Source organism: Rhipicephalus microplus, chromosome 4, assembly GCF_043290135.1.
Source record: "Rhipicephalus microplus isolate Deutch F79 chromosome 4, USDA_Rmic, whole genome shotgun sequence".
Lineage (NCBI taxonomy): Eukaryota > Metazoa > Arthropoda > Arachnida > Ixodida > Ixodidae > Rhipicephalus > Rhipicephalus microplus.
The window spans coordinates 41834969-41861371 of record NC_134703.1 but is presented as its reverse complement, the minus strand read 5'-3'; the positions used below and the strand labels follow the sequence as shown (position 1 = coordinate 41861371).

The window sequence follows — 26403 nt, the reverse complement described above, 5'->3', positions numbered from 1 at the left end:
TACAGCCACGCACTTATGCACGCCCACTCGGTAAACAAAAATATCGCTCACTGCAAGGAAGAATTTACAACTTAAAACGTGACTGGACCACTGATTTTATAGGCCTTACTGCCACACGAATAACGACTGGACAGTAGCAATTGATGAGTAGTGCAGTCCATCGTTTTCGAAATCAAAGAAATTTCCTCCAGAGCTCGCAGCCTGTGCTATAAAAATCGTTCACAATTCCGTAGTTGCCTGGCTGAAGCCACACGAAGCTAGGATTGTCCAGTGAAAATTGAGGCCAGTTCTCGAAGGAGGGAAAGCTGGGTGTCCTGGAAAATTCAAGAGAAAGAAGGTGCAAGCTATAGAGGAAGTTTACCGTAAACGTGAGGTACTTTTCGTGAGTTCACAGTATATCGGACTAGTTCATGCTATACTTAGAGAAAACCTAAGAATCCAGTAACACTGCACCTACAGAGTGGGATGTACTTCACCTGTGGAGAAGGCCACGCTATCTGATGTATGTTGCAATGCTAATACAAATGCTACGTTTATTGAAACTCCAAAATCAAGATGGGAGTCTACAGATGAAAACACACTATGAGATAAGCACGACGAACACCGATGGGGCCCCAAACACAGGTTGGCAGACGCTTAGATAGGATAATCTATGTTTCTCAAATGTGCCTTGCCACCCTTGGCGTGTTAGTTTTTAGCAGGTTTAGAGTTGAAGTCATACATGACGCTCTTCCTCTGTTCCTTCTGCTTGTATCACCACGTTTATAGAGAGGTAGGTGATTGTGGGCTCCATAAAACTGGTATGAGAATCTCTTATGACGTTTGCCGCGATGCTGGACATTCAACTTAAATTCAATGTCGCAAAATTATCGGAACACTTTCAAGCATACTCAAGCAAAACCAGAAGGAGGTGATGACTACCCAAGTGCCTCGCACCATGTTCCCCTTACGCTGTTGTTGCTCGTGGATAACTGACAGTGTAAAAAAAATTCGCTGAAAATGTCTTGCGCTTTGGCATGCCTCTATTACGGCAGGTGCAACTGATGACGGGTATATTATGACGACTTGCTTGTAAGGACGTTTATTTCGCAGATCCAGGAGTAAGTAAGTAAATAAGTATTTCCCAAATTCAGGAGTAAGTAAGCGCTATAGATCCGTTGAAGAAGCGCACACCCATAAGCAATTATGATTATCAGCTTAGCAGATAATTGTCACTGACTGCCGCACAGATGCGGATGAACTGCACAATAGACGCCTACAATATATCTATTCTATCGTACACTGCTATCGCAGTCCAATACATTACTGGCCGCACCAGCCGGACTGGTCATGCTTTTTTTACAGTAGACAATATCTCTGTACGGCAGGAGTACCTTTCTGTAATAGCTCAGCCAAAAGAAAGAGCAGCACTCTCAAAGTCGCTTAGGGAGGAAGAGGAGAAAGAAAACGCTGTCAATTAAGTATGTTTTGTGCTTAGTGAGCACTCGGACTTGGACTCACGTAAGTTATCGTCAACCGGGCTTACTCAGACTCAAACTTAACAAATCGTTTTCTCGACCCGGTTCCCTTGGCCTCGCATTCCTCAATAAATTGAACAAAGATGTCTTTTTGGGCCAGTTGGTATTCTATTGCAGGATTGTTTGGGTGTAGCGCTGCGTACAAAACTAAAATGGAGGCTGACAGGAAAGAGGCGCACTCGGAACTAAGCTTTATTTTGCGTTAATTGCACATATAAAGCCGAGAAACCGCGTGTCACCGATAATACTGTCACATATTCGAACAAGATTAAACCAAGTGAAACCGCGTACCGCGCTAATCATGAAAATAGTCTACTTCGCAAGAAAACAACTCAACAGACGGCTTACTGATACATCTGCTGCCCAACTTTCTGATGACGTATACACCTCAAGTATTTCCCACTCTCGTTTCCTTCTCAAGTTCAGGTGCGCGTCAGGCCACTGCGCATGTGAACTTGAGAAGACGCGGGTACTAAAAAGGTACACGCCAGGGAAATAACACACTATTCTTTTCTGTCCATCTCGCCTAGTTGTGTTTACAAATGCTTGTTGCCGACCACATGGCTTGCGAAAAATTCACCAGTCATGACCAACTCCATGCAGGAAAAAAAGAAGGTAAATATTGCGAAAATGTAAATGTCACAGAACCATCTCATATCTGTGACAATATTGCACAAAATGTTGAATTTTACTCGTGTTGCGTCAGGGAAATTGACGGCCTACGTTTAGGAAGCTTACATTGAAATTCACCCTAAATATGAGGTCTGCTGCCCCACCGTTAATGCATGACAGTCCTTGTAGCGCTATTTCTCTAAATTAGTTGGCTGCCGCATTTTCTTCTGATGCAATGAAACCTAGAAATATGTATTTACCTCACATGTGACACTGCACGATAAAAAGCTAACTGGTGCTTATGGTAACCAGTGAAACTCAAGCGTTTCTCTCCCGACTGCATAGCGGACCATTCGGCTCAGGTTGAGGCAAGCACGAAACCAAGAGAAAAAAATGCACTCACCCTTCTCTAACAAACTTTGCGAGGCTCCTCATTACCTCTAGACTGAAATTTCTGTCTTCATCGGTGTAGCTGTCCACATCCAGAAAAGGAATTCCAAAAGTGTATGGTACGTCATCCATGTGAGTGACACCTACCCATTCGGGAGTGGTAGCTATTTTAGATCTGTGCGCGAAGACCTGCCCGTAAACCGTAGCGCCCACATTTGAGTGACTCTCAGCGAATAACCTGCTCGGGCAGTAAGCGTTGTGCTTTCCAAAAAAGTCGCATGCTGCCTCCCTCTGTGCCAACTTGTACGGCGGCGCACGATCCAAGTAGGCAACGCCCAGTGGAACAATTTTATCCTTCGTCCAAGAATTGAGCAAGTCTTCGCACGCAGCTCGCATGTACTCAGTGCTGATGTCTTTTAGGTCTGGATCAAGTAGCCTGTTGTCAGTCTGGTAGACAAAGGGAAATGTTCCTTCATTAGACACGACGCTAACGAGAGCATCGACGGGCGCAAAGGCTCCTGCTGCACTGGCATCGGAGGTCAGCAAAGGCAGAAATTCACTCTTGAAAGTAGGCATGAAGAACAAAAACTTTGGTACCATGGCCGCTGCTGTAGCTCTAATCAGAGGCCATGCATCTACCTTCCGGAGACAGTCTAGGACGCGTTGAGTGTGGGTTGTGAGATCCTGGAAGGAGTCCGCACAGCCGACGATCCTCGCAACCTCGTTTCCTTTGATGATGCTTTCGGTGACCGAGTCGGACAGTGTATCGGTGCATAGTGTGCCGCTCATCAAGAAGACACGCCTGAATAAGCCCCTGCTAAGCGGAGATAACACATGGGCATGGACCATAATGGATCCTGAGCTGACGCCAGAGAGAGTGACGGTCTCGGGATCTCCTCCGAATACGGCGATGTTGCTGCGAACCCACTCTAGCACAAGTCGTTGGTCCCATAGGGCCAGGTTACCCGGTCCTTCCACAGTACCGCTGTCGAGGAAGCCAAAGATCGATGGACGAAAGTCGAAACTAACGACAACGATGTCGTTAATGGCCGAGAGTACCGTAGCATTGTACATCTCCTGGTACGCTGAACCGGCGATGTAGATGCCACCGAACAGCCACACAAAAACGGGTCTCTTGCCACCATCGGTTGTTGAAGGGGTCCACACGTTTAGGTACAAACAGTCCTCTGATAGAGGCACAGGTATAGGTAACATGACTTGCATCTGTGGCTGGATGCAGGAGGTTTTCGGATGGGTCGCGTCATACACGCCACTCCAGGGTGCCTTAGGCTGAGGTTTTCGAAATCTGCGATGGCCCACGGGCGGGTTTGCGTATGGTATTCCGATGAACATTTGAATGGGGTAGCCGAGTATTGTACTAGAACGGCCCCGTAATTGTCCTTGAGGTATTGTGACAACTACATCACTCGGTGCTGCTGTCCGTATCACCAGGACCAGGAGTAAAACACGGAACGCTCTCCATATCTTCATATCTTGGTGCACTCCCTGTGAATAACGAGAACTTTACGTAAGGTTGCAGTTATTTTTGCATGTTACGAAAATATTGTGACTGACATATTGGCGACAATATAGACAGTTCATGAAGCCTCTCCTCACCACACGTTGTGCCTTAGCACCGGAATTGACTTTAATCCCATCTTTATAAATGGCCCGTACAAACCCAAGTCCCCACAAACTTAAGTGCCCATGGCAATTATGGATCGGAACAGGAGCGACGGGAGGCTGTTCTACACAGCTCGCAACCAGATCTAGAGCTTCTGACAGTGAGCTAAAATATAGGGGACACTGGCGCACAAAAGTGTCCGGCTATCTAAAGCGAGCTGAAGGCCCATCGTCGTCCTGCTTCCTTTTGTACTTTTCATCACCCCCATAATTCTTTCGTGAATCAATAGAGTTGCGTACTTATACTGTATCTCACAAGCTGGTTGTACCACTATAAGGGCTCGGAAGATTTCAACCAATCACGAAGGCGAGTTTGTCTACGTTGTAATAATCCACGCACACTTTCAGCTGTGGCGTTATCGGTTTGAGTGCCCAAACTGCGAGATCTTTCTCATCTCAGTTAAGGAAGTTCGAATCCGGTCGGGTGAACAGAATTTTTTATATTATTTCTCGAGGTTAACCCTTTGGTGCTGCTTCATGTTAAATGCACGACACCACAGTGGTCAAGAAATGTGTTTGTTCACTTGTGTGCTTTAAGGATATCCTCTACAAAGATTGCTCCTCGCGGATTACGATAGAAACATCTGAAGGTCGCCTGTTTCTACAGACTATTTCTTAGTTTTGATGCAAAGCTGTTAACGCCTCGGAATTTCATTGTGATGACGTATGCCAGAATGTGCAATCCTATGAAGCACGCGTTGTGAGATAATTTTTGAATGTATGTACCTTCCAAGCACCCTTGAAGCCGAGTTCTAAAACTTTGACCTTCCCATATTCTGTGACGCTTGACTGCTCAGACACCCAAATCAATGTGCGGATCTTAATCGCAGGCGTTTTTCTGAGTAATTATCATTTACAGGTATGCAAAAAACGTGATGCCACCACTGATTTTTCCCGGACCTGGACAAAGTTAGCGTGAAATGGAAGGAGCCAATTTGTCGGCATGCGCCTTTTGTTGTACCAGTAGGTTTGTTTCACATGCATCGTCATTATGCTGCCACGCAACGTGGCAGCACACAACACAAGACGGGGTTGATTGGCGGATGATGGACTAAGCCCAGCAGTGGGTGTAGTCAGGCAGATGATGACCTGCCTATCGTAGCCCCTAAAAATATTTCAAATGAATATTCGAAATTTAGAAGGTATAGTGAATGCACATGACATTTTCACAAACTGGGTTTAGTTTTATGCGTGCGAAATAGTTTTAATGTGGAAAAGGAAGTAGTGTCAATCATTTTTCGTTGAGCTCTTGACTGATTTGTGGGGTTTAACGTCCCAAAACTACCATATGATTATGAGAGACACCGTAGTTGAGGGCTCCGGAAATTTCGACCACCTGGGGTTCTTTAACGTGCACCCAAATCTGAGTACACGGGCCTACACCATTTCCGCCTCCATCGGTTTCGTTGAGCTCTTACGGCAGTGAAGACTTCACTAGTCTTGCATAAGTATGAGTAAAAAGATGACGGGTTCTGATTTCCTCTGTTTTGTCAACGTGCCCTAAGTCGTTTGTTTAAGCGGCATTTTATTGGGTGACGTAAAGGAAAAAGAAATGATGAAGTATTCTATACATTTATTTACGAATAAACGCCACAAACGTGCCTCTATTCCTTCTAGAATGGCCCTGAAACTATTGTAGACTAGAAAATGTATGCATAAAAAGAAAAGTTAGTCATATTACTATAGATAAACGTTCTTCTCTAAATTCCGGCGTGCACACAGTGGTCGGGAAAACGGAAGACGAAAGGCGACAGTTCCCCACAAAAACTTTTCCACTCTTCAAGAACTTTACCGTGTGGAATGTAGCAAGAAGAATAGCTGGTCCGCTGCACGAATTTGACGACGTCAGACTGCACGATTCATGATCTCCTGTTAAGCACCAATGCTCTGGATATGCAGGCACACAAGCGAATTCAGCAAGCGTTTTGAGAAAATTACTACATCCGGTGAAGCAGATCCTGTTTTGAACTCTTTTCAATGCATTTCCAAGCCATACTTGCTCGATTTCAAATCTCAGTGGCTGATTTGTGGCTCTCACTGACAATAATACTGTGTAATAACGTGCTGCGATCATCATCATCAGCCTGACTACGTCCACTGCAGGACAAAGACCTCTCCCATGTTCCGCCAGTCAACTCGGTCCTGTGCTTGCTGCTGCCAGTTTATACCCGCAAACTTCTTAATCTCATCTGCCCACCTAATCAATCTACTGACTCCCCCTAACCCGCTTGCCTTCTCTAGGAATCCAGTTAGTTACCCGTAATGACCAGCGGTTATCCTGTCTACGTGCTACATGCCTGGCCCATGTCCATTTCCTCTTCTTGATTTCAACTATGATATCCTTAACCCCGGTTGTTCCCTAATCCACTCTGCTCTCTTCGTGTCTCTTAAGGTTACACCTACCATTTTTCTTTCCATTGCTAGCTGCGTCATCTTTAATTTAAGCTGAACCCTCTTTGTAAGTCTCCAGGTTTCTGCTCCGTTGCTAAGTACCGGCAAGATGCAGCTGTTATATACCTTCCTTTTGAGGGATAGCGGCAATCTACCTGTCATGATTTGAGAGTGCCTGCCAAATGCGCTCCAACCCATTCCTATTCTTCTAGTTACTTGAGTCTAGTAGTTCCGCTCCGTGGTTATTACCTGTCCTAAGTAGACATAGTCTTTTACAACTTCAAGTGCACTATTAACTCTCGAAGCACTGTTCTCTTCCGAGGTTGTTGTACATTGCTTTCGTTTTCTGCATATCGATTTTAAGACCTACTTTTCTGCTCTTCTCTTCTAACTCCGTAATCATGAGTTGCAATTCGTCCCCCGAGTTACTCAGCAATGCGATGTCATCCGTGAAGAGCAGATTACTGTGGTACTCTCTATTAACTCTTATACCTAACTGTTTCCCTTCTAGGCCTCTGAAAACCTCCTGTAAGCACGCGGTAAATAGCAGCGATACGTAGTAGCAAATATGGGATTAACCTCACGTGCACGCGCGAAAGATAATGTGCATGGTTTAAGCATTATCGAATCCCTGAGGATAGTATATGCAGACCAAGATAAAAATAACAAGACTCATGCAAACGAATTACGAAATTTTCTGGCATAGCAATTTTTTGAAGGAATGAATACATGTTATTAAAACAAGAGACCTTCAAATATTTTGTACAACATCAGCAAAAAAAAAAGAAGAAACATTAACACAGTTCCTTTAACATGCTCTGATTATGCCACCCGCTGAACCAACGAAGTATGCGGAAACCATTATTCGCAGTCAGTGTGCTCCCTAAACAACAACAACAACAACAACAAAAAACACGCAAAAATATCTAGAAAATAGGTTGGAGAGCTTTTAGAAAATAAACTTTATGTAAAAAATGAACTAGAAAACAACGAATGAAAAGTTTTAAGACAGCGGAAAAATTTCTCTGTTTGAACACCTAGATCACCCACACTAATGACAGAAAAAAAAAAACTTGGTTGTGATGGCTGCATGTGTGAACAGAGTTTTTTTTTTACAGCTTTGACAAAAAATATTTTGTCTCTACGTTGACTGCCAAATCACACAAGTGAAATTTGGTGCCCCTCAAGCTTTCTACCTGTGATGATCACAACGTACCCGCAGAAACCTATTGCGCTGTTCTAGTGGGTAGGTAAAAAAAAATATAATAATCAATCGCGTCCTGACCAAATCACCTGACCGACCCACCTGCCCTTTTAGAGTCCTGACGAGGCCTACCTGCCCTTTCAGCAAACACCAAATTTTGTAATGAATTCGTCTATGTATAAAAATGTGTATCCAAGAAAAAAAAGTACAGCAGAACATACTGATATCCACACGTTAATTGGGCAATGCCACTGAGTAAAACAAAACAAAACAAAACAAAACCAAACAAAAAATCATTTCATGCCTTTTAACGTAGTTAGCCGTGATAAGTGGACAAAACTCTGGGTATCGTATTGGTGAGTAACCGTCTCTTACTCGAGCGTTGCCCCATATAGTTTAAATTGAGTGACACAAAGTGTATATAGGAAAGAAACCTACACCTAAAAGCTCGTTTTCCTCGTTAGGAACAATATTATTGAGATCTAACAGATCTGTTAATAGATCTATTTTACAAAGTGTATATAGCAAATTTATTTCGCCTTGCATTCGCCTTAGGCTATTCAAGGAGGATTTAGAAAGTTTCTGGACTGGCGGATATGCCCCGAAAGTGAATCCAAACACCGTCTGTCTTACCGGTGTCAAGATACCATTTTAATATGGGTAATTTGTTTAACACTTGTTCTCAACGTGGGCATTTGTGTTACAGGTTTCCGGGAGAAGCCTCAACATCTAGGCACACTTAAGTAGAGATTACGAAGCAGTGCGAAGTAGACGCGGTTAAGAATGCACGCAGGAACAGCACTGACTGCCATCTGGTTGGTTGCACAGCTCCCGTGCGTATTCTTATCCGCACCTACTTCACTCTGTGTTTACTATTCGGGGGAATTCCACAACACGTGCTACGCTGCACTTTTTGGCTCGCGTGTTTTCGGGAGCCTCGAATACCGATCGGTAGTGTTCGCTGTCCATGCTCACAACGAGCTGCAGGGCCGCTTTGAAACATCCAGCAAATTCTAGTTGTCGAGATGCACATCATGATCTGTTGATGCCAGCAGACTAAAATACTTGATGTCTTGTCATTTACTCAGTGTAGAGCAAGAGTCTTCTCCGTGTTGGAGTAGTGGTTGTGATGCAAGACTTCTTACCAGAAGGTCACGGGATCGATCTCCGGCCGCCGCAGTCGCATTTCAATGGAGACGAAAGGCAAGAGGTCCACGAACTGTGCCTTGTCAGTGTACGTTAAAGAATAGAAGATGATAGAAATTTCCGGAGCCCTCCACTAAGATGTCTCTCAATCTTATACGATGTTTGTGCTTGGAGACAAAAGCTGAGATATTAATAGTCCATTAGTAGAGCGAGAAGCGCCTCTGTGACCCCCCCATACACCAACATTTGGTTAACTCTTCTCTCCCTTCTGGCCGCTGATGTATCTCTGAACTATGCCTCACATTGCCTGGCCATTCTTACTCATGGTGTCCTCGAAGGTGAACTCTGTGATAAGCTCTCGCAGCAGCCCACTTCTGGAGCCAATCGGGGAGGCCATGACACCTCCCCTCCAATAAATTTCCTCACACAGTATATCGATAGATTGTTGAAAACACTTGGTAAAAATATTTATTTATCTCAAAGCTGGCACGCAAGTCCCATTAGGCAATAGAGGGACCCCAGACTCGTTTAGAGATATTGTGGCAAATTCACCTCTCAGAGGACAAACGGTATTTTTCGCGCACTAACATCCGGCGAAAGGCACGCTACTGAAAAGCAGCCGACGTGATGGGTAACTCTCGTGTGGTCTCGGAAGAGCAGCATTAAGCGTGGTAAACTTCCAGAAGATTCTCGATACCAGGCTAAGGGCCATATAAAAAGAAAGCGGTCATTCAGCATGCATCTACGTATGTGGCATCTCGTTACATACTCTGTGCCTTGCAACACAGATCCGATACAACAACAACAACAACAACAACAACAAATAATAATAATAATAATAATAATAATAATAATAATAATAATAATAATAATAATAATAATAATAATAATAATAATAATAATAATAATAATAATAATAATAATAATAATAATAATAATCCGCAGCAGCAGCCTGACTGCACCCACTGTCGGGCAAAAACCTCCGCCAGCCAAGCAGCCCTGTGCTCGCCACGGCCCCGCTGCACCCGCAATATTATTGCTCTCACCTACCCGCCAAACGTTCCGTTTCCTCCTCGCGCTTTCGCCTTCTCTTTGAATCCAGTCTGTAACTCTTAGCGAACAGAAATTATTTTGCCGACGTGCTACATGCCCTGCCCATGCCATTTTGTTCTTCTTGATTTCGACTATATTTGTCATTAACACCCGTTGCTCCTTGAACCATTTTCAATTGTCTTTTTCCATTGTCTTGTTTTTTACACTTGTCATGTCGCTTTCGATCAATTTAAGTTGATTCCTTCTTTTAAGGCGCAACCTACTGCTCCGTAGGTAAGTACCCGTAAGGTGGATCTGTTACATACCTTCCTTTTGAGACGTAATGCTAGACTACCAATCATGCATTGAGAGTGCCAGCCGGATTTATTCTACCTATTCTTATTTTTCTGGCTACCTCACGGTTCAGCTCTGCGGTAGCTACCTGTCCTAAGCTGACGTATTCTTCTAGCATTTCTAATGCCTTGCTTCCAATCGCAAAGCGCTGTTCCCTTTCCAGACTTGTGGGCATTGCTTTAGTTTTTTCGCATATTACTTCTTAGACACATCAATCTGCTTTCCTTGTCCATTGCAGTAATCAAGAGTATCGATTCATCCTCTCGCCCCCTCAGCGGACAAACAGGTTACTTTTCTAAAAAAATTGTATTCCCTAAATAAAAAATATCTTTATATTCAATCTGTGAGCCTTAAACAAAACTGAAAACAACAACAACAAAAAAGAATAGATTCAATGAAATTTAATACAGGCACTCCTCCTTACACACTATTTCTGCGCGCTAAGATATATGCTCACCGCGAGGAAGCAGTCAGTACATAAACCCTGACTGCGGCACAGACTTCAGAAGACTGACGGCCATACGAATAGCGATTGAGCAGCAGTCATTAATAAGTGGTGCTGTGCAAGCTTTCAGCAGTCAAAGAAATTTCCTCCATAGTTCACAGCCTGCGCTGTAAAAATCATTCACGATTCCGTAGTTTCCGGGCTGAAGCCACACAAAGCTGGGATTGTCCAGCGAAAACCGAGGCCACTTCTCGAAGGAAGGCAGGCCGGGTGTCCTGGAAAGCAAAAACAAAAACGTGAAAAGCTGTAGAGCTGGTTTGCCGTAAATGTGAGCTACTTCTCGTGAGAGCAGATGAAGCTATGCTATACTCAGTGCTAACATGAACATCCAGTGTGCTCTGCACGCCCCCTCCAGAAAAAGAAACAAAATAGGAAAAACAAAACAAAAAAAGAACTGACAGAACAATGAACCGCAGCTTTAAATCTCCATGAAAGAGCTTCTCCAGCTGTGCTAATGCAAGTGCGAGGCTTGCTAGAATGTACACACCTCTTGGCCTTATAAAACCGATATTAAGACCTCTTGTAACCTTAGCCACGACGCTACAGATTCAGCCTAGGGCCAGTGGCGCAAGCATAACAGAACACTGTATGGCCCGCCCCCCGCCCATGAGGGCATGATAACACGGTGTGCTTGTGCTAACATCACATCTTTCAGCCCTTGAATGTAGGCACTTGACGTTGTTCTGCTATTCAAAACCAACCAGCAAGTAAGAAATCACTTTCGGACCCAACGATATTTCTAGATGGTAAGATTGAACATCTTATACAGAAAAGTGCACTCGCCTTCAAGAAGATCATCAAATGTTTTTAGATCCTTTATTTCAATGAGGCGCCTCGTTTCGATCACATGACTCATCGCGCAATAGATAAACTAACTACTCGACATGATCTACTCGTAAAATCGAACATTTCTCTCACGAAAGCATTACGTGGCCTCGGTACACGATGACGCAAGTGGCTAACAAAGCAAAAACAAAGCACACTCACCCGTTTCTAACAAAATTTGTGAGGCTCCTCATTACGACCAGACTGAAATTTCTGTCTTCATCGGTGTAGCTGTCCACATCGAGAAAAGGAATTCCGAAAATGTATGGTACGTCATCCATGTGAGTAACTCCGACCCATTCGGGAGTGGTAGCCATTTTAGATCGGTGCGCAAAGACCTGCCCGTATACCTTAGCACCCACGTTTGAGTGACTTTCAGCAAAAAACCTGCTAGGGCAGTAAGCGTTCTGCTTTCCAAAGAAGTCGCATGCTGCCTCCCTCATTGCAAGCTTGTCATCCGGCGGCGCACGATCCAGGTAGGCAACGCCCAGCGGAACAACCTTATCCTTCTCCCACATATTGATCAATTCCTGGCTCATAGCTCGAAAGTACCCAGCGCTGACGTCCTTTAGGTCTGGATCAAGTAGCCTGTAGTCAGTCTGGTAGGTGAAGGGAAACGTTCCTTCGTTAGAGACGACGCTAACGAGAGCATCGACGGGCGCGAAGGCACCTGCTGCACTGGCGTCGGATGTCAGCAACGGCAGGTATTCACTCTTGAAAGTGGGCATGAAAAACAAGAACTTGGGTAACATGGTCGCCACTGTCGCTACCATGAGAGGCCACGCCTCTACCTCCCGGAGACAATCTAAGACGCGTTCAGTGTGCGTAGTAAGGTCCTGGAAGGAGTCGGCACAGCCGACGACCCTTGCAACTTCATTTCCTTTGACGATGCTTTCGGTGACTGAGTCAGACGTCGTATCGGTGCACATTGTGCCGCTCACCAAGAAGATCCGCTTGAATAAGCCGCTACTGAGCGGGGACAGCACGTGGGCGTGGGCCATCATGGAGCCTGAGCTGACGCCGGAGAGAGTGACGGTCTCGGGGTCTCCTCCGAATACGGCGATGTTGCTGCGCACCCACTGGAGAACCATTCGTTGGTCCCATAGGCCAAGATTGCCGGGTCCTTCTGGAGTCCCGGTGTCGAGGAAGCCGAAGATCGATGGACGATAGTCGAAATTTACGACAACGAGGTCGTTGATGGCCGACAACACCGTGGCGTTGTACATGTCCTGGTAGGCCGAACCAAGGATGTAGATGCCGCCGAACAACCATACGAAGACGGGTCTCTTGCCACCGTCGGTCGTCGAAGGAGTCCACACGTTTAGGTATAGGCAGTCCTCCGAAACTGGCACAGGTATGGGGAACATGTTTGGTAATCGTGGCTGGCTGCAGGAAGTCTTCGGGTAAGTGGCATCGTAGACACCGCTCCAGGGTTCCTTGGGCTCAGGTTTTCGGAATCTCATATGACCCACGGGTGGGTTTGCGTAGGGTACTCCGATAAACATTTGAATGGGGTGGCCCAGTATTGTACTACAGCGACCCCGTATTTGTCCTTGAGGTATGGTGACAATCACATCACTCCAGGCTGCTGCCGATATGACTAGGGCCACGAGTGAAACAGCGACCTCTCTCCATATGTTCATATTTCAGTGCACTTCCTGTGAATAAAGAAAACCTGCATAAGGTCGCAAATACATTTTTGTACATTGCGGAAATTTTTCAGCCGGCTTGTGTGGCGCTAATATACAGAGTTACTTATACTCGCTATGGTCTGACGTCAAAGATTACTGAATAAGCTTTGTACAGTTATAAGTAAAAACAAAGTGGTTGCTTGTGATAAAGCTATTTTTAATTTGTTGTTTTATTGAACCATTTACTTTTTCTTGTCAACTACTATTCAGTAAACCTCTTCCCCAACATGTTATGAGGCATATAAGAAAAAGAAGATATGAAGTATTCTCTACACACCTTTACGGTTAAACACCATACGCGTGCTTTTTCAGCTGCCGTAATGACTGTGAAATATATTTAGTATGCAATATGTATGCATAAAAATCTCCAGATTTCGTAGCTCTGGCTTAAATATCCTTCTGCACGAAACTTATGCACAGTTCGAAAATGTTACCACACAACTTATAAGAATAGTATTACCTTGTGCAGCGAATAACTTTGAGGTCAGGCCGTACGATACATAATATTGTGCTGAGCACCGATGGTTTCGAAATGTACATAGACAAGTAAGTCGTAGCGTGCGTTTGACAAAAATTACTACGTCCGGTGAAAGAGATCCGGTTTTGCTCACAACTGGTCATTGATCAAATGTTTTGAATTGCGCAAACAAGAGAAACACTAAAGGAAAAGGGCAGGATACACGTTGCGCTTTATGTGCCATCGTCTCTTTCTTTAGTCGTTGTCCTGTTCACGCAGTTCAGCCGTATTGATAAGACTCGGTTGTTCGTTCTCATGACTATTGCGTACTATGCCGTATCCGCTATATCGAATGGCTGCTATGTGCCCTAACTAACCCTTAGTATTTTACGAAAGAACTTATTAGAAAACATGAGACTCACTTCGCATACACAGATGCTAAGTCCGAAATGGTATATAGTAATTACGGCACTCGGCTACTGACGTGAAAGCAGCTGGTTCGATCAGGGCCGCCGCGGTCACATTTCAATGAATGCTACCGGCCCATGTATTTTGCAACATCGGTTGAGGGTCCTCATCATCGGCACCATCATCATGACAATGCCTACTGCAGGACAAAGGCCTCTCCTATGCTTGTTCCGCCAGTCATCTCGGTCCTGTGCTTGCTGCTGCCACTTTATACCAGAAAACTTCCTACACTCATCTGCACACCTAACTTCCCGTCTCTCGTTTACCCGCTTGCGTTCTCTTGGAATCCAGTGTGTGATTGTTAATGAGCAGCGGTTATCTTTCCTTCGCACTACGTGCCCTGCTCATGACCATTTCCTCTTTATTTCGACTATGATGTTCCGAACACCCATTTGTTCCTTGATACACTCTGCTCTCTTCTTGTCCCTCAGGGTTACACCTATCATTTTCCGTTCCGTTGCTCGCTGCGTGATCCTCAACTTAAGCTGAACCTATCTGTCCTCCAGATTTCTGCTGTTCAGGTAAGTGCCGGTAAGGTGGAGCTGTTATATACCTTACTCTTGAGGGATAATGACAGTCTACCAGTCATGATTTGAGAATGCGTGCCGAATGTGTTCCTCCTCATTCTCATTCTCCTAGTTACTCTAATCTCGTGGTTCGGCTTCGTGGTTACTGCCTGTCCTAATTAGACGTACTCTTTTGCAACTTGAAGTGAATGCTACCTATCTCGAAGCGGTGGTCTCTTCCGAGGTTGTCATACATTACTTTCGTTTTATGCAGAATAAATTTAAGACCTACCTTTCTCCTCTCATAGTCTGATTCAGCAAGCATGAATTGCAATTCATCCGCTGAGTCATTCAGCAATACAATGTCATCGGCGAAGCACAGGTTACTAAGGTACTCTTCATTAACACGTACTAAGGTACTCTCCATTAACTCCATCCTCTCATCTTACACTCTTCTCTATTGGTATTTTGTCGGTTTCTTTATTGAGCAGTATGGTAGCAGTTCCGAATCCGCTGTAGATTTCTTCGATGTTTATATATGCTTCAAGTTCAAGGTAAAGAACACAAAATGCTGGAAATTTCCGGAGCGCCACACTCGGTCTCGTAATCGTAGCGTTGTTTTGGAACGTGAAGCCACAGAACCTGCACGCATAAGTAAAATATTTTGCACTTTTTAATTGTTTTAAAAATCATTTGTACGAGCAAACAAAGACAAAAACAGAACTTTCATTAAAGCGACGTAAAAAATAAGCAGCTATAGCAGCTTTTTTACAACCTAATATCGCAAAAATATAAAGGCCTCCAGCTCTTCGTAACAAAAGAAAAAAAAACGATGTCGAAGCCTGCACCGAGTCACGAAAGGCTTGAAGCAGCGAAACTGGACAATTCTGAAGTGCAATATGGTTATTTTTATGTTGCTAGGCTTTTGCAAGGTTTCTTTTCAGTGCAGGGCGGCTCAAGATAAACCACAGATAGACACGACACGGATGTCTTAACTTCATACTCGCACTGAAGTCGAGCCTTAGCACTTCCGATATCTGTACGGACATGTCGTTAGCGTAGGGCTTCCATCCCCTCAGGGTATTCTCGCAGCCAGCATACCCTTTCCCCATTCCTGTATTCTTTAGTTGTACGTAACAATGAAGCAATTCGTACAGATGATTCAGCCCCGCAGTGGTGGTCTGGTGGCTAAGGTACTCGGCTGCTGACCCGCAGGTCGCGGGTTCAATTCCCGCCTTCGGCGGCTGCCATTTAGATAAAGGGGAAAATGCTGTAGGCCCGTGTGCTCAGATTTGGGTGCACGTCAAAGAACCCCCGGTGGTCAAAATTTCCGGAGCCCTCCACTACGGCGTCTCTCAGAATTATATGGTAGTTTTATGACGTTGAACGCCGCATATAAATCAATCAGATGCTTCAGCAAAACTAGAACGTGTGGCCATAGTGTTTATTCCTCAAATAATCCCGACAGTGTAATAAAGGTTTTCTCTATTACTTGTTACGTCTCCCTAGAAATATTAATTCGTGTTTGTCCACTGTTGCCTTCTGCATCTTTAGTCCCCCATCGATGAGTTGAGAGATGAGCTCAAGTTCTGTGGCACATACTTGTTCGTTGTAGTGATAGTTAGTGATAGTTTTTTGTATACATTTGTGCGAACCAATGTTATTACGGCTGGCTTAAAAAGCTGAGGTACTAAAATATTCTTGTGGGCATATATTAGTGTACTATGTATATACTATCATGCCTAATATCTAAACCAACAAGGATGGTAGAAGATGACTTTTCGCCTCCAATATGCTACCTTAGCAACAAAGCGAACTAATCAAGAAACTACAATAACGATTCTAAAACAGGCTGGAATGTTTTCGCGGCTATGCGAATCGCAAAAAAAAAAGGAAGTCCCACAGAAAGGAAAAAAAAATTGCGGATAGCGAAAACCTGGCCGCTGTTTGAAAACTTGCACCGCCCATAGAATCGAACAAAAAATGTCTGATGGAAGGGCTTTACATGTGAGTTGAGTTTCCGTTTCGAACAGCTTTGGCGGCCGATATTTTCACGTCTCTTCATTCTATCACGAAACGACACACGAAAAGCACGCACCTGCCAACTTTTTAAATCTTGATAACGGTAAAATACCTGTAGAAAGCTATTGTGCTGTACTGATTTCTAACATGAAATTGCAACCAATTAAGTTCATTGGCAAGTTGCTACCTCTGTTGGCCATCTAATTGAATTGAACACTTTCTAAACCTGAAGGTTTGTGAATTCTTTTCCACCGTATTTTAAGGCACCTTTAAGTGTCTCCATTTCTTTGTTTCATAAGACAAATGCTATGCTGTCGCTCTTCCTCAAGTATAGAATAAGCTAGCCATATTTATGCTGGCAGGATTACTTAGAATTTATTATGGCCTTAATATGGGATGGCCTAGTATCTAAACTAGCTCCAAGAGCTATTATGTACTATTTGCCGAATACCGTACTAAGCTCACGACTTCAATAAAATGGTTGTGTCAAGTGCTGAATCTGCTCTTGAAATTTTTACCGTTCTGGACCTCGCATGTGGCTGGTGATGCGTGACATTTACGCTGTGTTGTGGTGTGATGGTACGGGGTCCGGCTAACACTGTACGCGAAATAGCTCACAGGCCACAGGCTTGACGCTTGATTGCGTCATGCCACGCACGACTTTCTGGTAGCATGCCGAGGCTTCGGTTATAAAGAGACATAAGTCATATGTTCAGTGAAGAAAAAACAGGGTGGGGCGATAGCTAGCAAATTTCGCAAGGCTCAATCCACCAACAACCTACGACATCATAATCCAAGGGCTTATACGTATCCTTTCGTTTAATCTCGTGTTGAATGTAACGTTTACCGCGTTCAATGGAACTTTTTCGTGTAATTACGTGTTAGATCTTGTTACGTTGCGCATTTAATGTAGTGATCTTTCATCAGGGACGGTCGCCTCTGTCTCTACAAATTAGAGTGCCAATATTTCTTCGTTTCATGAGGTGAGTGAGATTCAGTGAGTGAGTGAGTGAGTGAGTGAGTGAGTGAATGAGTAAGTAAGTGAGGGAGGGAAACAATTTATTAGGCTTGTACGGAGTCTATTCTCGGACTTCGTATGAAATTGATGACAAGATCTCTGCCCCATCACATTCTCCATTTTCGGTCAACTGGAGTTTAGAATATCCGAATATACATACAGGCGTAGCCGTCGTGGGTGCAGTTTGGTCGTTCGAAGTCTAGGGTCGGGTGAAAGCTAGTCTGGCGGTTAAAAATTCATGGCTGAAGAGAACTTACTTTCGCGAACTAAAATTCAAAACAAAACAACAGAATTAATGTTTCTGCACCCAATACGGGTGCGTTGTTCACAATGAACGAATGCACGCGGTCTTGGGCACCCATATGGGGCACAGAAACGTCAATTCTGCTTTTCTGTGTTTTCTTTTAGTTGTCGAGTGTGCGTTTTCCTCAGCCAGCTAGATCTGTTGTTTGTATTCGACTGCTCGCTCAACACAATATTTTTCTGTCGAGATTGACGACGTTTCGACTTCGCAAGTCAAGACGAAAATAGCAAGGCATTTCGCTCGCAGTGTAAGTGTTCTAACAGTGCCGAAAATGAGTTTAAAAAGGCTGAAAATGAATCTGCTAGAACCACTTTTACAGCTTGGTGAAAGAATTCGAAAATCCAAAATGACGTGAACACAGCTGGGAGCAGGCGAATCGCAACGCGTCAAGCAATTTTTTTTTCCACGGATTCTATTATACTGGGGTTTATGGGAACAATCGAGATCAGTGTAGCCGTTGCTGAAAACATACACAACGGCTATGGCAGATAATAGCGTATCGGCCAAAGAGATGACGATTGGTCACGGTTAGTAGCGAGGACAGTGAAACTAAAGCAATGAATACAATTTTACGATCCGTGGTTGACGAGACGAAGCGAAATGAGTGCCGAAAAAAGCAATGAGCGGTAGAGCCTGAGAAAAGTAAGAATAAAAGCAATCACCTTATTTTGTGGTTCAAGAAAAATAGAAAGAATATCGAGCAAGATTGAAACGATATTGAAACAGTATAAAAGCGAGAAAAAAGGTTTTGAGTGAGAGAGATACAAAGCGAAAAAATGAATGACAGAAAGTGAGCTATTGGACCAAAGAGCGAAAATACCAGAAGACTCAGAAAACATTATTGGGGTGAAAACCAAAATCTCGAACAAACAAGAAACCCACCGAGTTCACCCACTTTATTTCACGTGTTGCTAAAGTAGCGCATTGCCTTGAATATTCAGACGCAATTATGAATATGTGTGATAAATCTGTCATCATTTTTTTCACCGGATACCGTCTGAAGTGGAAGGGACTTGCATAGTTTTTTGCTTTTATTTTTAATTTGTACAATGCTGCAGACAGTAGTCAAAGCTGCAGAAGATGTACACACACACATACACAAACACAAGAAGAAAAGGTGGGGACTATTTGCGTAGCATGGATGAGATAGACGGCAATGAATTCCAATCTGTGATTGTTCGCGGGCAGAATGAATATTTATATAGACGTGTTCTTGCAAATATGGTTTTCATGCAATGACGGCGCTTTGCGATATGAGGCTCAAGCAATCAGCTTCTGCAAGTAATCATCACGGTATTTATATTAATCTCACGGGTCGTATTTTTCCTTGCTTTGCTCCAATTTTGAATTTCTATTGCAACTTTTCGTGTCTATATAATATAATGTCATATAGGACGAGAACGAACAAACTCTACGCCATGCCTGAAATTTGTTAAAAAAGCAGGTACTTTAAAGTTCAACGCACCAATATTTGGGCATTACGCGAATTTCGTCAACACGCAAAATTTATGTTGCAAGGACAGGACATTCTTTTGTGATTTATCGCAGCAAGGGTAGCCTACGAATGTCTTACATTGCGTGCGCCAGATCACCACGCATAACGCGCAACTCAAGATTGAACGAATGTTGCTTTAACTGCGGTCTGTTGGTTCATACGGTTTGAAAAACAAACAAACAAAAAGAAGGCAATGATGATTTTTCGGGATCTTCGCAAAAGAAAAATGGCTTAGAGGGGTAATCAGACTCCTTTACTGTACTTTTTTTTTGTTTTCGCACATTTAGTCACCTCTTGACTGCAGGGATTCAGGGTATTGTCCCTTTCATCATGGCGCGTGATGGAAGGTAACCGCTCTTTTTTGCAGTCTGCATGGCGGGGAAGCACATTCCTAGGTGCAATCGCGGGAGCAGCTGCAAGAGGAAAGTTACAGATTTGCCGTGCTCTCAGGACCGGGTAAAGTCAAGTCTAGGAGCGCAAGTGCCCCCGAGACCTCACCTTCAAGAAGAGGTGCATCAGGACGCCAACGTACGTAAACGCTTTCAGCGCACAGATGGCGAAACTGCGTGGGCAAATAACGACTACGGCGGTTTCCACCCGTTAAGGCGTTGCGGAAGAGAGTGCGTTACGAACGGCAGCAAAACCTTGCGCCTTCCAGGCAGACACGGATGCGTTATTTCACGTAGCGTCGGAATAACAAACAAAAGCCAAATTATTGAACGGAGTGGGTTGGGGTGGCAAATGTGAACGCCACCGATGTGTCGTGGGTGTTGCAATGTCGTGCGGGGTTGTTTAGTCGCTCCAATGGCTGCGCGATTCTTGCCTCGGGATGCACGCGAGATTGCGGCATGGTTGATTACCACGAACGATGCGGCAGAGGTTGAAGCAAGATGGTGGATGAGGAAAGCGGGGAGGGGGGGGGCGAAAGAATGTGCCGTCTCATCGCTGATCCATGACCGAAGTTCTGCCTCGCGCAGAAGGGCATCACACTCCACGCTTTTGAAACTTATTGAGTTCTTTGGGGAAGCAACAAATTACAGGCAATCAGTCAGCGATCCGGTATTAAAGTGAAGTATTTCTAGAATTTTATTTGGTTGGTAAAATACCTCACGTTGGGTAATGCGACGCCTGGGAATGAGGTCGTCGACGTTTAGCAATGAGTGGAGCGGGAATGGGCGGTGCTTTCCTCTCTCTCTCTCTTTTACTCTTCCTTGTTGCCTGCAGTGCAAGAAAATGGTTTTGCGGCGTCGGGTTCGAAACCATATCGCAACTATACGTGACGTAACCCCTTAAATTTGTCTATCTTCTTTTGGTTATTTCTTTTCACGCAGCCGTTACGGAAAAAATCAAAGGCCATTGTCTCAGAAAAATATTTGTGCCTGAGGCAATGGCATCACCAAATGAGCTTTGTTTAAGGCGAAAAGAACTTGAGCACACTCGGAGAGTCGTCAACTCCATTACTCTATTTCTCTTTTCGATTCGAAGAATCCTGAGAGAAATTCGAAAGCTGAATTCAAGAAAACAAACAAAAGGCGAATACTCTGAGCCTTCTTTATTTTTCAATAGCTCGTTTGCTGCTCTGAACACTGTCGCTGCTGATCAATACGTGAGTGAGCAGCGTGTATGGGAGATCAAAGAGCCGTTCGCGGCAGGAATCACTCTTCTTCTTGATCTCAATATGTTAAACACACGTAAGCTAAATTTTTTTTTTTTGCCGTGTAATGTTACAGTTCACCAAGTACCCTCATCGTTACTGCAGCTATGTCGTTTGTGTGTGTGTGTGTGTGTGTGTGTGTGTGTGTGTGTGTGTGTGTGTGTGTGTGTGTGTGTGTGTGTGTGTGTCTGTGTGTGTGTGTGTGTGGAGGGGGGGGGGGATAGGTGACCGGTAATATGGGCAATCGCAGGAAACTGTGGAACACGGCGGCTTCTGGTTCGACGCACCATGCGGGTTTGCAGCGGGACGCGTGCATTTTTGTACCGCTCCGTTGAAAAAAAGCATCTTTATGTGCAATATAAATGCTTCTGAAGATGGTTTTTTGTTTCTGCTAATCGGGACTGCGACGATGACGAGCTACGAAAGCTTTGAACGGTAAGAAAACTTTTTTACCACAGTAAAATGATCTGCAATGCTCTTATGTAGCAAGGGGTATACTGTCAGTTTCGCAAGCAGATCACTCGATGTCAGATCACGCTAGCAGATCACTCGACATTATGACTGCTGAGATACTGATCAACAGGTCATGAATTTGACAGCTGGCACACCAACTGCAGAGAGATCCATAGGCCTGAAATAAAGTCCATATTGGCGGAATCTGTAAGTATACAATGTCAATGCGTAGTCATCAACTGTACGGTGTGTATCGAGCTATACAGACGCCAAGCTGATAGATTTATTTTTGTTTGTGATTGCTCTTTGTGACTGCACGGTGCATTAAATAACTAAAATGTTCATTGGCAGAACTAGTGGAAGTTGTTCTCTTAATTACATTCTTACTGTAAAAGGCATCTCGTGATTTTCATAGCAGCATGCAAAACCCTTGATTTTAACAGTTCAACAATGACCTAAGGCAGACACTGCTGTCGGTCAAGCAATGCAATAAATTTGTTTTGTTTATTCAAAATTGCTTTAACATTTGCAATAGCCTACAAGGCCGACATATTAACAAACCGTTTGTGATCCTTAATAAAACGTAATTATCCTCTTGTATAATATGAAAAAGATTGAATACCACATAACATGAAAGCTTAATAACAGAACGCTTCCAGTATACGCGCTTTTTTGTACAGAACAATAACAGCAGCAACAAAAAAAAGACGAACATCGTATGCCTAAAGTTGGAGGCAGTGTTGGAGCCACTGCTCACGTATCCGTACACGTGAGGAGTATAGTCGCGTCGACAGTCAAAATCACCTCGTTGTAGCGAAGCTACGTTATTTAAGTAATAGCTTTACTCATATGTACTCTGGTTAACCGATCCAAGCATTATCCCAGTATTCCTACAGTGCATGGTTTTATAAAGATTGCGTAGGCGATTCACACGACCCGCATTGCCCAACCGCGCCCCTCGAAACAACAAGCCGGAGCGAACAATTGAGCAGCGAGGAGTCAATGGTCGTATGCTTTTACGCATCGCGTTAATCTAAATAGCGAATAAGGGAAAGCATAGTGCCGGCACGGCAGCGAATAAAGAGGTGCAGTCGCGCTGGGTGGAACATGCACCACTGCCGTCGTCACGTACGGCAAACGATGGTCCCGGGAACAGCGACCACGACAAGGCCCGCCCGTTCGCCCGCCACGAGTCGGGAGGCGAGCCCTCGCTTTAATGTCCGTACGCCTCCCTCAGGGCGGGTCTCGCTAAATACGACGCGAGCTCCCGAGGATGCAGGGACCGTGCTTTTGTGCTGCAAAGGCGGCTAGGCCGACACGGAGCCCTATACATAACGTATACGGCGAGGCTCAGTGTAATACAGCCACGACTCTTCGATGCGCTTCGTACTGTACACAATCTGGCGCTCTTATTTGTACATGTCGCTGTGCGTTTTGACCCGCACCGAACGTGCTTTCTCGTATAGATGTTAGAGTGTGGCTTCTCACAAGTGGCCGCGTTGCCGTGACATGGTCCGTGGTCATTAACCCATTTAGGGAAATTAGCCCAGACAGTGTTTCTTGCTAGCGTGGCCACCGCTCCAGAAGAAAGAAAAAGAGAGGGGTGGCGTTGGCTTAATTCGCCCGATCTTCCGCGCGTACGCTATTCTCTTGTTCCTGCGCCACACACGTTGGTGCTGCTCGTGACGTGAGTGTGTCTCGCGTGACTCCCGCTGGAATTGTGGATAGTGTGGACACAGGAATCTTTTTTTTTTCTGCCTTATAACCACAGGGGGCGTACGTGTGGGGTTTTAGATACGGTGCTTGGTGTGAACGCCGTATAACAATTCGTGGGTGGGCTAAAATGTGTGATCTAAAGATAAGGTCTCATTGAGCACTTCAGTGGAGCCACACGCTGTACGAGAAAGCACCTGTGATGAATCAAGATGTCTTGATTTCCTACTCGGTATTACATGAGTAAACATCTTCCATATATTTGATGTAACGCGTGTGAGCAAGTACTCGTGTTGCTTTTTGTTCGATGTGCACTTTTGTCATGACTGAGCCGGCTTCGCTAACTGATGCACACTTTAAAATAGGATACTTTTCAAAAGAAATCTTCTAGTGTAAGACACTCGATTGACGCACATTGCGCCACTTAAAATTGCTTTCAGAAAGTTAGCGAGTGCCAGTTTTAGAAAGTTGGTTATGAGGAACGTTGGTTATGAGGAAAGTGTTCTAAAACATTTGTCCAGCATTGCTGCTTCCAAAACAAAGATTCAGAATGAATCATTCTAAAATCATCATCAACATCATAATCATCATCATCAGCAGCAGCAGCAGCAGCAGCCTGACTACGCCGACTGCAGGGCAAAAAGTCATCGCCCCCGTTCCGCCGATCAACCCGACCCTGTGCTTTCTGCTGCCATGTTCTAACTGGCAACTTGTCAATGTCATCCGCTCACATAATTTTCTGTCTTCCCTCGTCCGTATGCCTTATCTTGGAATACAGTCAGTTGCGCCTAAGTGTGGTAAGATCTCATGTGCTTGTTTTTATGACCACAAACTCTGATTTACACTCTACACGTGCGTATTTGCATACTTTGATGTTTTCTCTTTTTCGTCACCTGTCAGTGCCTTTCTAGGTTTTAGTTCAAGGCCAATAGTGATTTTCCAGCCTTAGCCCTGTGCAAAGTTCAGCTTGGTCAACCTTCCTGTTTTGTCTGCCTTATTACTATAGTATAACAAGCATATAAATTTTTGTAGTCCTTCTTTTATTAAATTGCTTACAAAAGGCTGACATCAGAGTATCATAAACATTTAAAAGTCCTTTATGACTCTACACTGGCTGGAACGCCGCACATTTACAAAACCTCGGGACAAAATTTTGTAACGGTGAGTCATGAACGACGTCAGTGTTTCATCAACAACAATTTGATAAGAATCCGTTTGGCTCCTCATTAATTTCAATAAAGGCGGTTAAAAAGTAATAATTCTACCCATTTCCAAATTAGTGCCTTATCAGGCAGTCATAATTTTCTTCCCCCACAGAGCGTGGGCGTAACGAGAGCGTGTATTTTATGACGCGTGTTCAGCGTGAAAAGGGAAACCTATTAAGCAGTAAGTGGGTCAGGTCGCCCAAGCGGACAAACGATGTGGGAAACAAATTGGAGCTCGGATCATTTGCCCGAATAAGCTCGCGACAGCAAGCTTCTGGTTCACTGCTAATAAAGCTAACTCACCAAGCGACTAATATTCGAAAGTCTTCTCTCTTCGTAAACCGCCAGAGAATTCGCACTCCCGCCGATGAATCGTTCACTTTCCAGTCGAGCAGATGGTTATCAGTGTTATTCGAGGCCTGGCCGCTGAAGCCGATTTCGCTTAAACATTCGTGATCAGTCTCTCGTGCTACTCTCCCTCCCTATCCTCTGCCTTTTACCTCATTATATTGCTTTGGACTAACGTCCCCATCACGGATATGAAAGAGAAATGCTTTAGCGGAATGCTGTTCGTTGAGAACACGACTGAGGTGGCGGGTGATCATTGCGATATGGGTATACGCAATTGATGATAACGTATGACAACACATACAGCCACATTGACAAACGCGTAAATTACACTGCTTGCAAAGTTTCGTTGAGGCTCGTTACCCGCAAGACCACCAAGGGAGCGTTCGTGTCTCGTAACGCGCAAGTAATGCTTTGCCATGGGCCGAAAATATCCCACACGTTTTAGCTCAACTTTTCTATGGAGGCTAAGATGCTTCAGGACCGTTTACTTCGATTTAGGTACATGTTATAGGTGCCCTAGTAGCCGAAATTTTAGGAGCTCTTCAATATACGCCGCCTCTCACAATCATACGATGGTTCTGGAACGTCAAACCACTATATACATTATCACTATTATTATCTCGAATACCATTGAAGGTGTAATAACGTCGTCAGAGTCTACCTCTTTTATGTGCATCACGTGCAGTAACACAGAACCCGTTTCAGGTTTCCTGAGGCATTAATGCATATTGACGATTCGGCTTTATGGCTGGTTTATAAATTCCTCTGTATCACGTATGCTAACACATAGTGAGACGTGTATTAACTTTGAAGCATTCAAGTGCTTACAACAACAGCTGCCCACTATTCCATGACTTCAGACTGCAAAGGCTGCGAGCACACTTTGGGGGAGCAGGCTTCCACTCAACCACACCGCGCCGCTTTGAAGTTGCCGAAAGCTAATTGGGAAAGAAGTGCTGCCAAGCTTGATCTACTAGGGCGTTGTTGGCTTACGCTAAGAGTTATTACATGTTGTGAATAGGGTTATGGTGTACAAGCGTGAGCGCGGGCATTTCATTAAGTGACGAGCCTCGCCTTGAAATACGAGAGCACTTACTTGTACACGTGCGCTCGCAGTAATCCGGGATACGGGTTCAACATTAAGGGTATTTATTATTTCTGGAAATGTTGGATTTGGAGTTGGAGAAACACGACTGACTAATAAAAAAGCGCTGCCCTGAAAATTGCTCCGGAGCCAACGTTTACAAATTTGCCCGGTTTATCTCTAGGTCATGCTAAAAGCTTCGCCAGGCCACTTCGATCCTCCATATTCACCGAACTTCTACTTTGGTCGATTGTCTAACGTTCTTCTGCACATCTCCTGTCTAATCTTCAACTTCAGTTACACATTCTGAACATAGCCTTACG

The 26403-nt window shown here is 44.4% G+C and overlaps 2 protein-coding genes across 2 annotated transcripts; both read right to left on the bottom strand.

Moving 5' to 3' along the window:
- Positions 1–172: 172 nt before the first annotated feature.
- Positions 173–9340, bottom strand: LOC119171379 (acetylcholinesterase). The gene is made up of 3 exons (XM_075893032.1): positions 9251–9340; positions 2533–4025; positions 173–314 (listed from the first exon to the last, which is right to left on the bottom strand). The coding sequence occupies exons 1-3, from the start codon at positions 9338–9340 to the stop codon at positions 173–175; spliced, it is 1725 nt and encodes a 574-aa protein (XP_075749147.1).
- A 265-nt stretch (positions 9341–9605) lies between these two features.
- LOC119172615 (acetylcholinesterase-1) lies at positions 9606–13192 on the bottom strand. The gene is made up of 3 exons (XM_037423770.2): positions 11822–13192; positions 10959–11049; positions 9606–9644 (listed from the first exon to the last, which is right to left on the bottom strand). Exons 1-3 carry the CDS (start codon positions 13162–13164, stop codon positions 9606–9608), a joined length of 1473 nt encoding a protein of 490 aa, XP_037279667.2. The 5' UTR covers positions 13165–13192.
- Between the last annotated feature and the right edge of the window lie 13211 nt (positions 13193–26403).

Excerpts from the sequence above, each read along its gene's own strand:
- LOC119172615 (XM_037423770.2), bottom strand. The coding sequence starts at position 13,164 with ATGTTTATCGGAGTACCCTACGCAAACCCACCCGTGGGTCATATGAGA. Across the intron at positions 11,050-11,821 it reads ACAAATTTTGTTAGAAACGG|GACACCCGGCCTGCCTTCCT; the intron begins GTGAGTGTGCTT and ends TTTGCTTTCCAG. Across the intron at positions 9,645-10,958 it reads AGCCCGGAAACTACGGAATC|CCTGGTATCGAGAATCTTCT; the intron begins GTGAATGATTTT and ends TATGGCCCTTAG.
- LOC119171379 (XM_075893032.1), bottom strand. The coding sequence starts at position 9,340 with ATGGCCTCCCCGATTGGCTCCAGAAGTGGGCTGCTGCGAGAGCTTATC. Across the intron at positions 4,026-9,250 it reads CCATGAGTAAGAATGGCCAG|GGAGTGCACCAAGATATGAA; the intron begins GCAATGTGAGGC and ends CGTTATTCACAG. Across the intron at positions 315-2,532 it reads GCAAAGTTTGTTAGAGAAGG|GACACCCAGCTTTCCCTCCT; the intron begins GTGAGTGCATTT and ends TGAATTTTCCAG.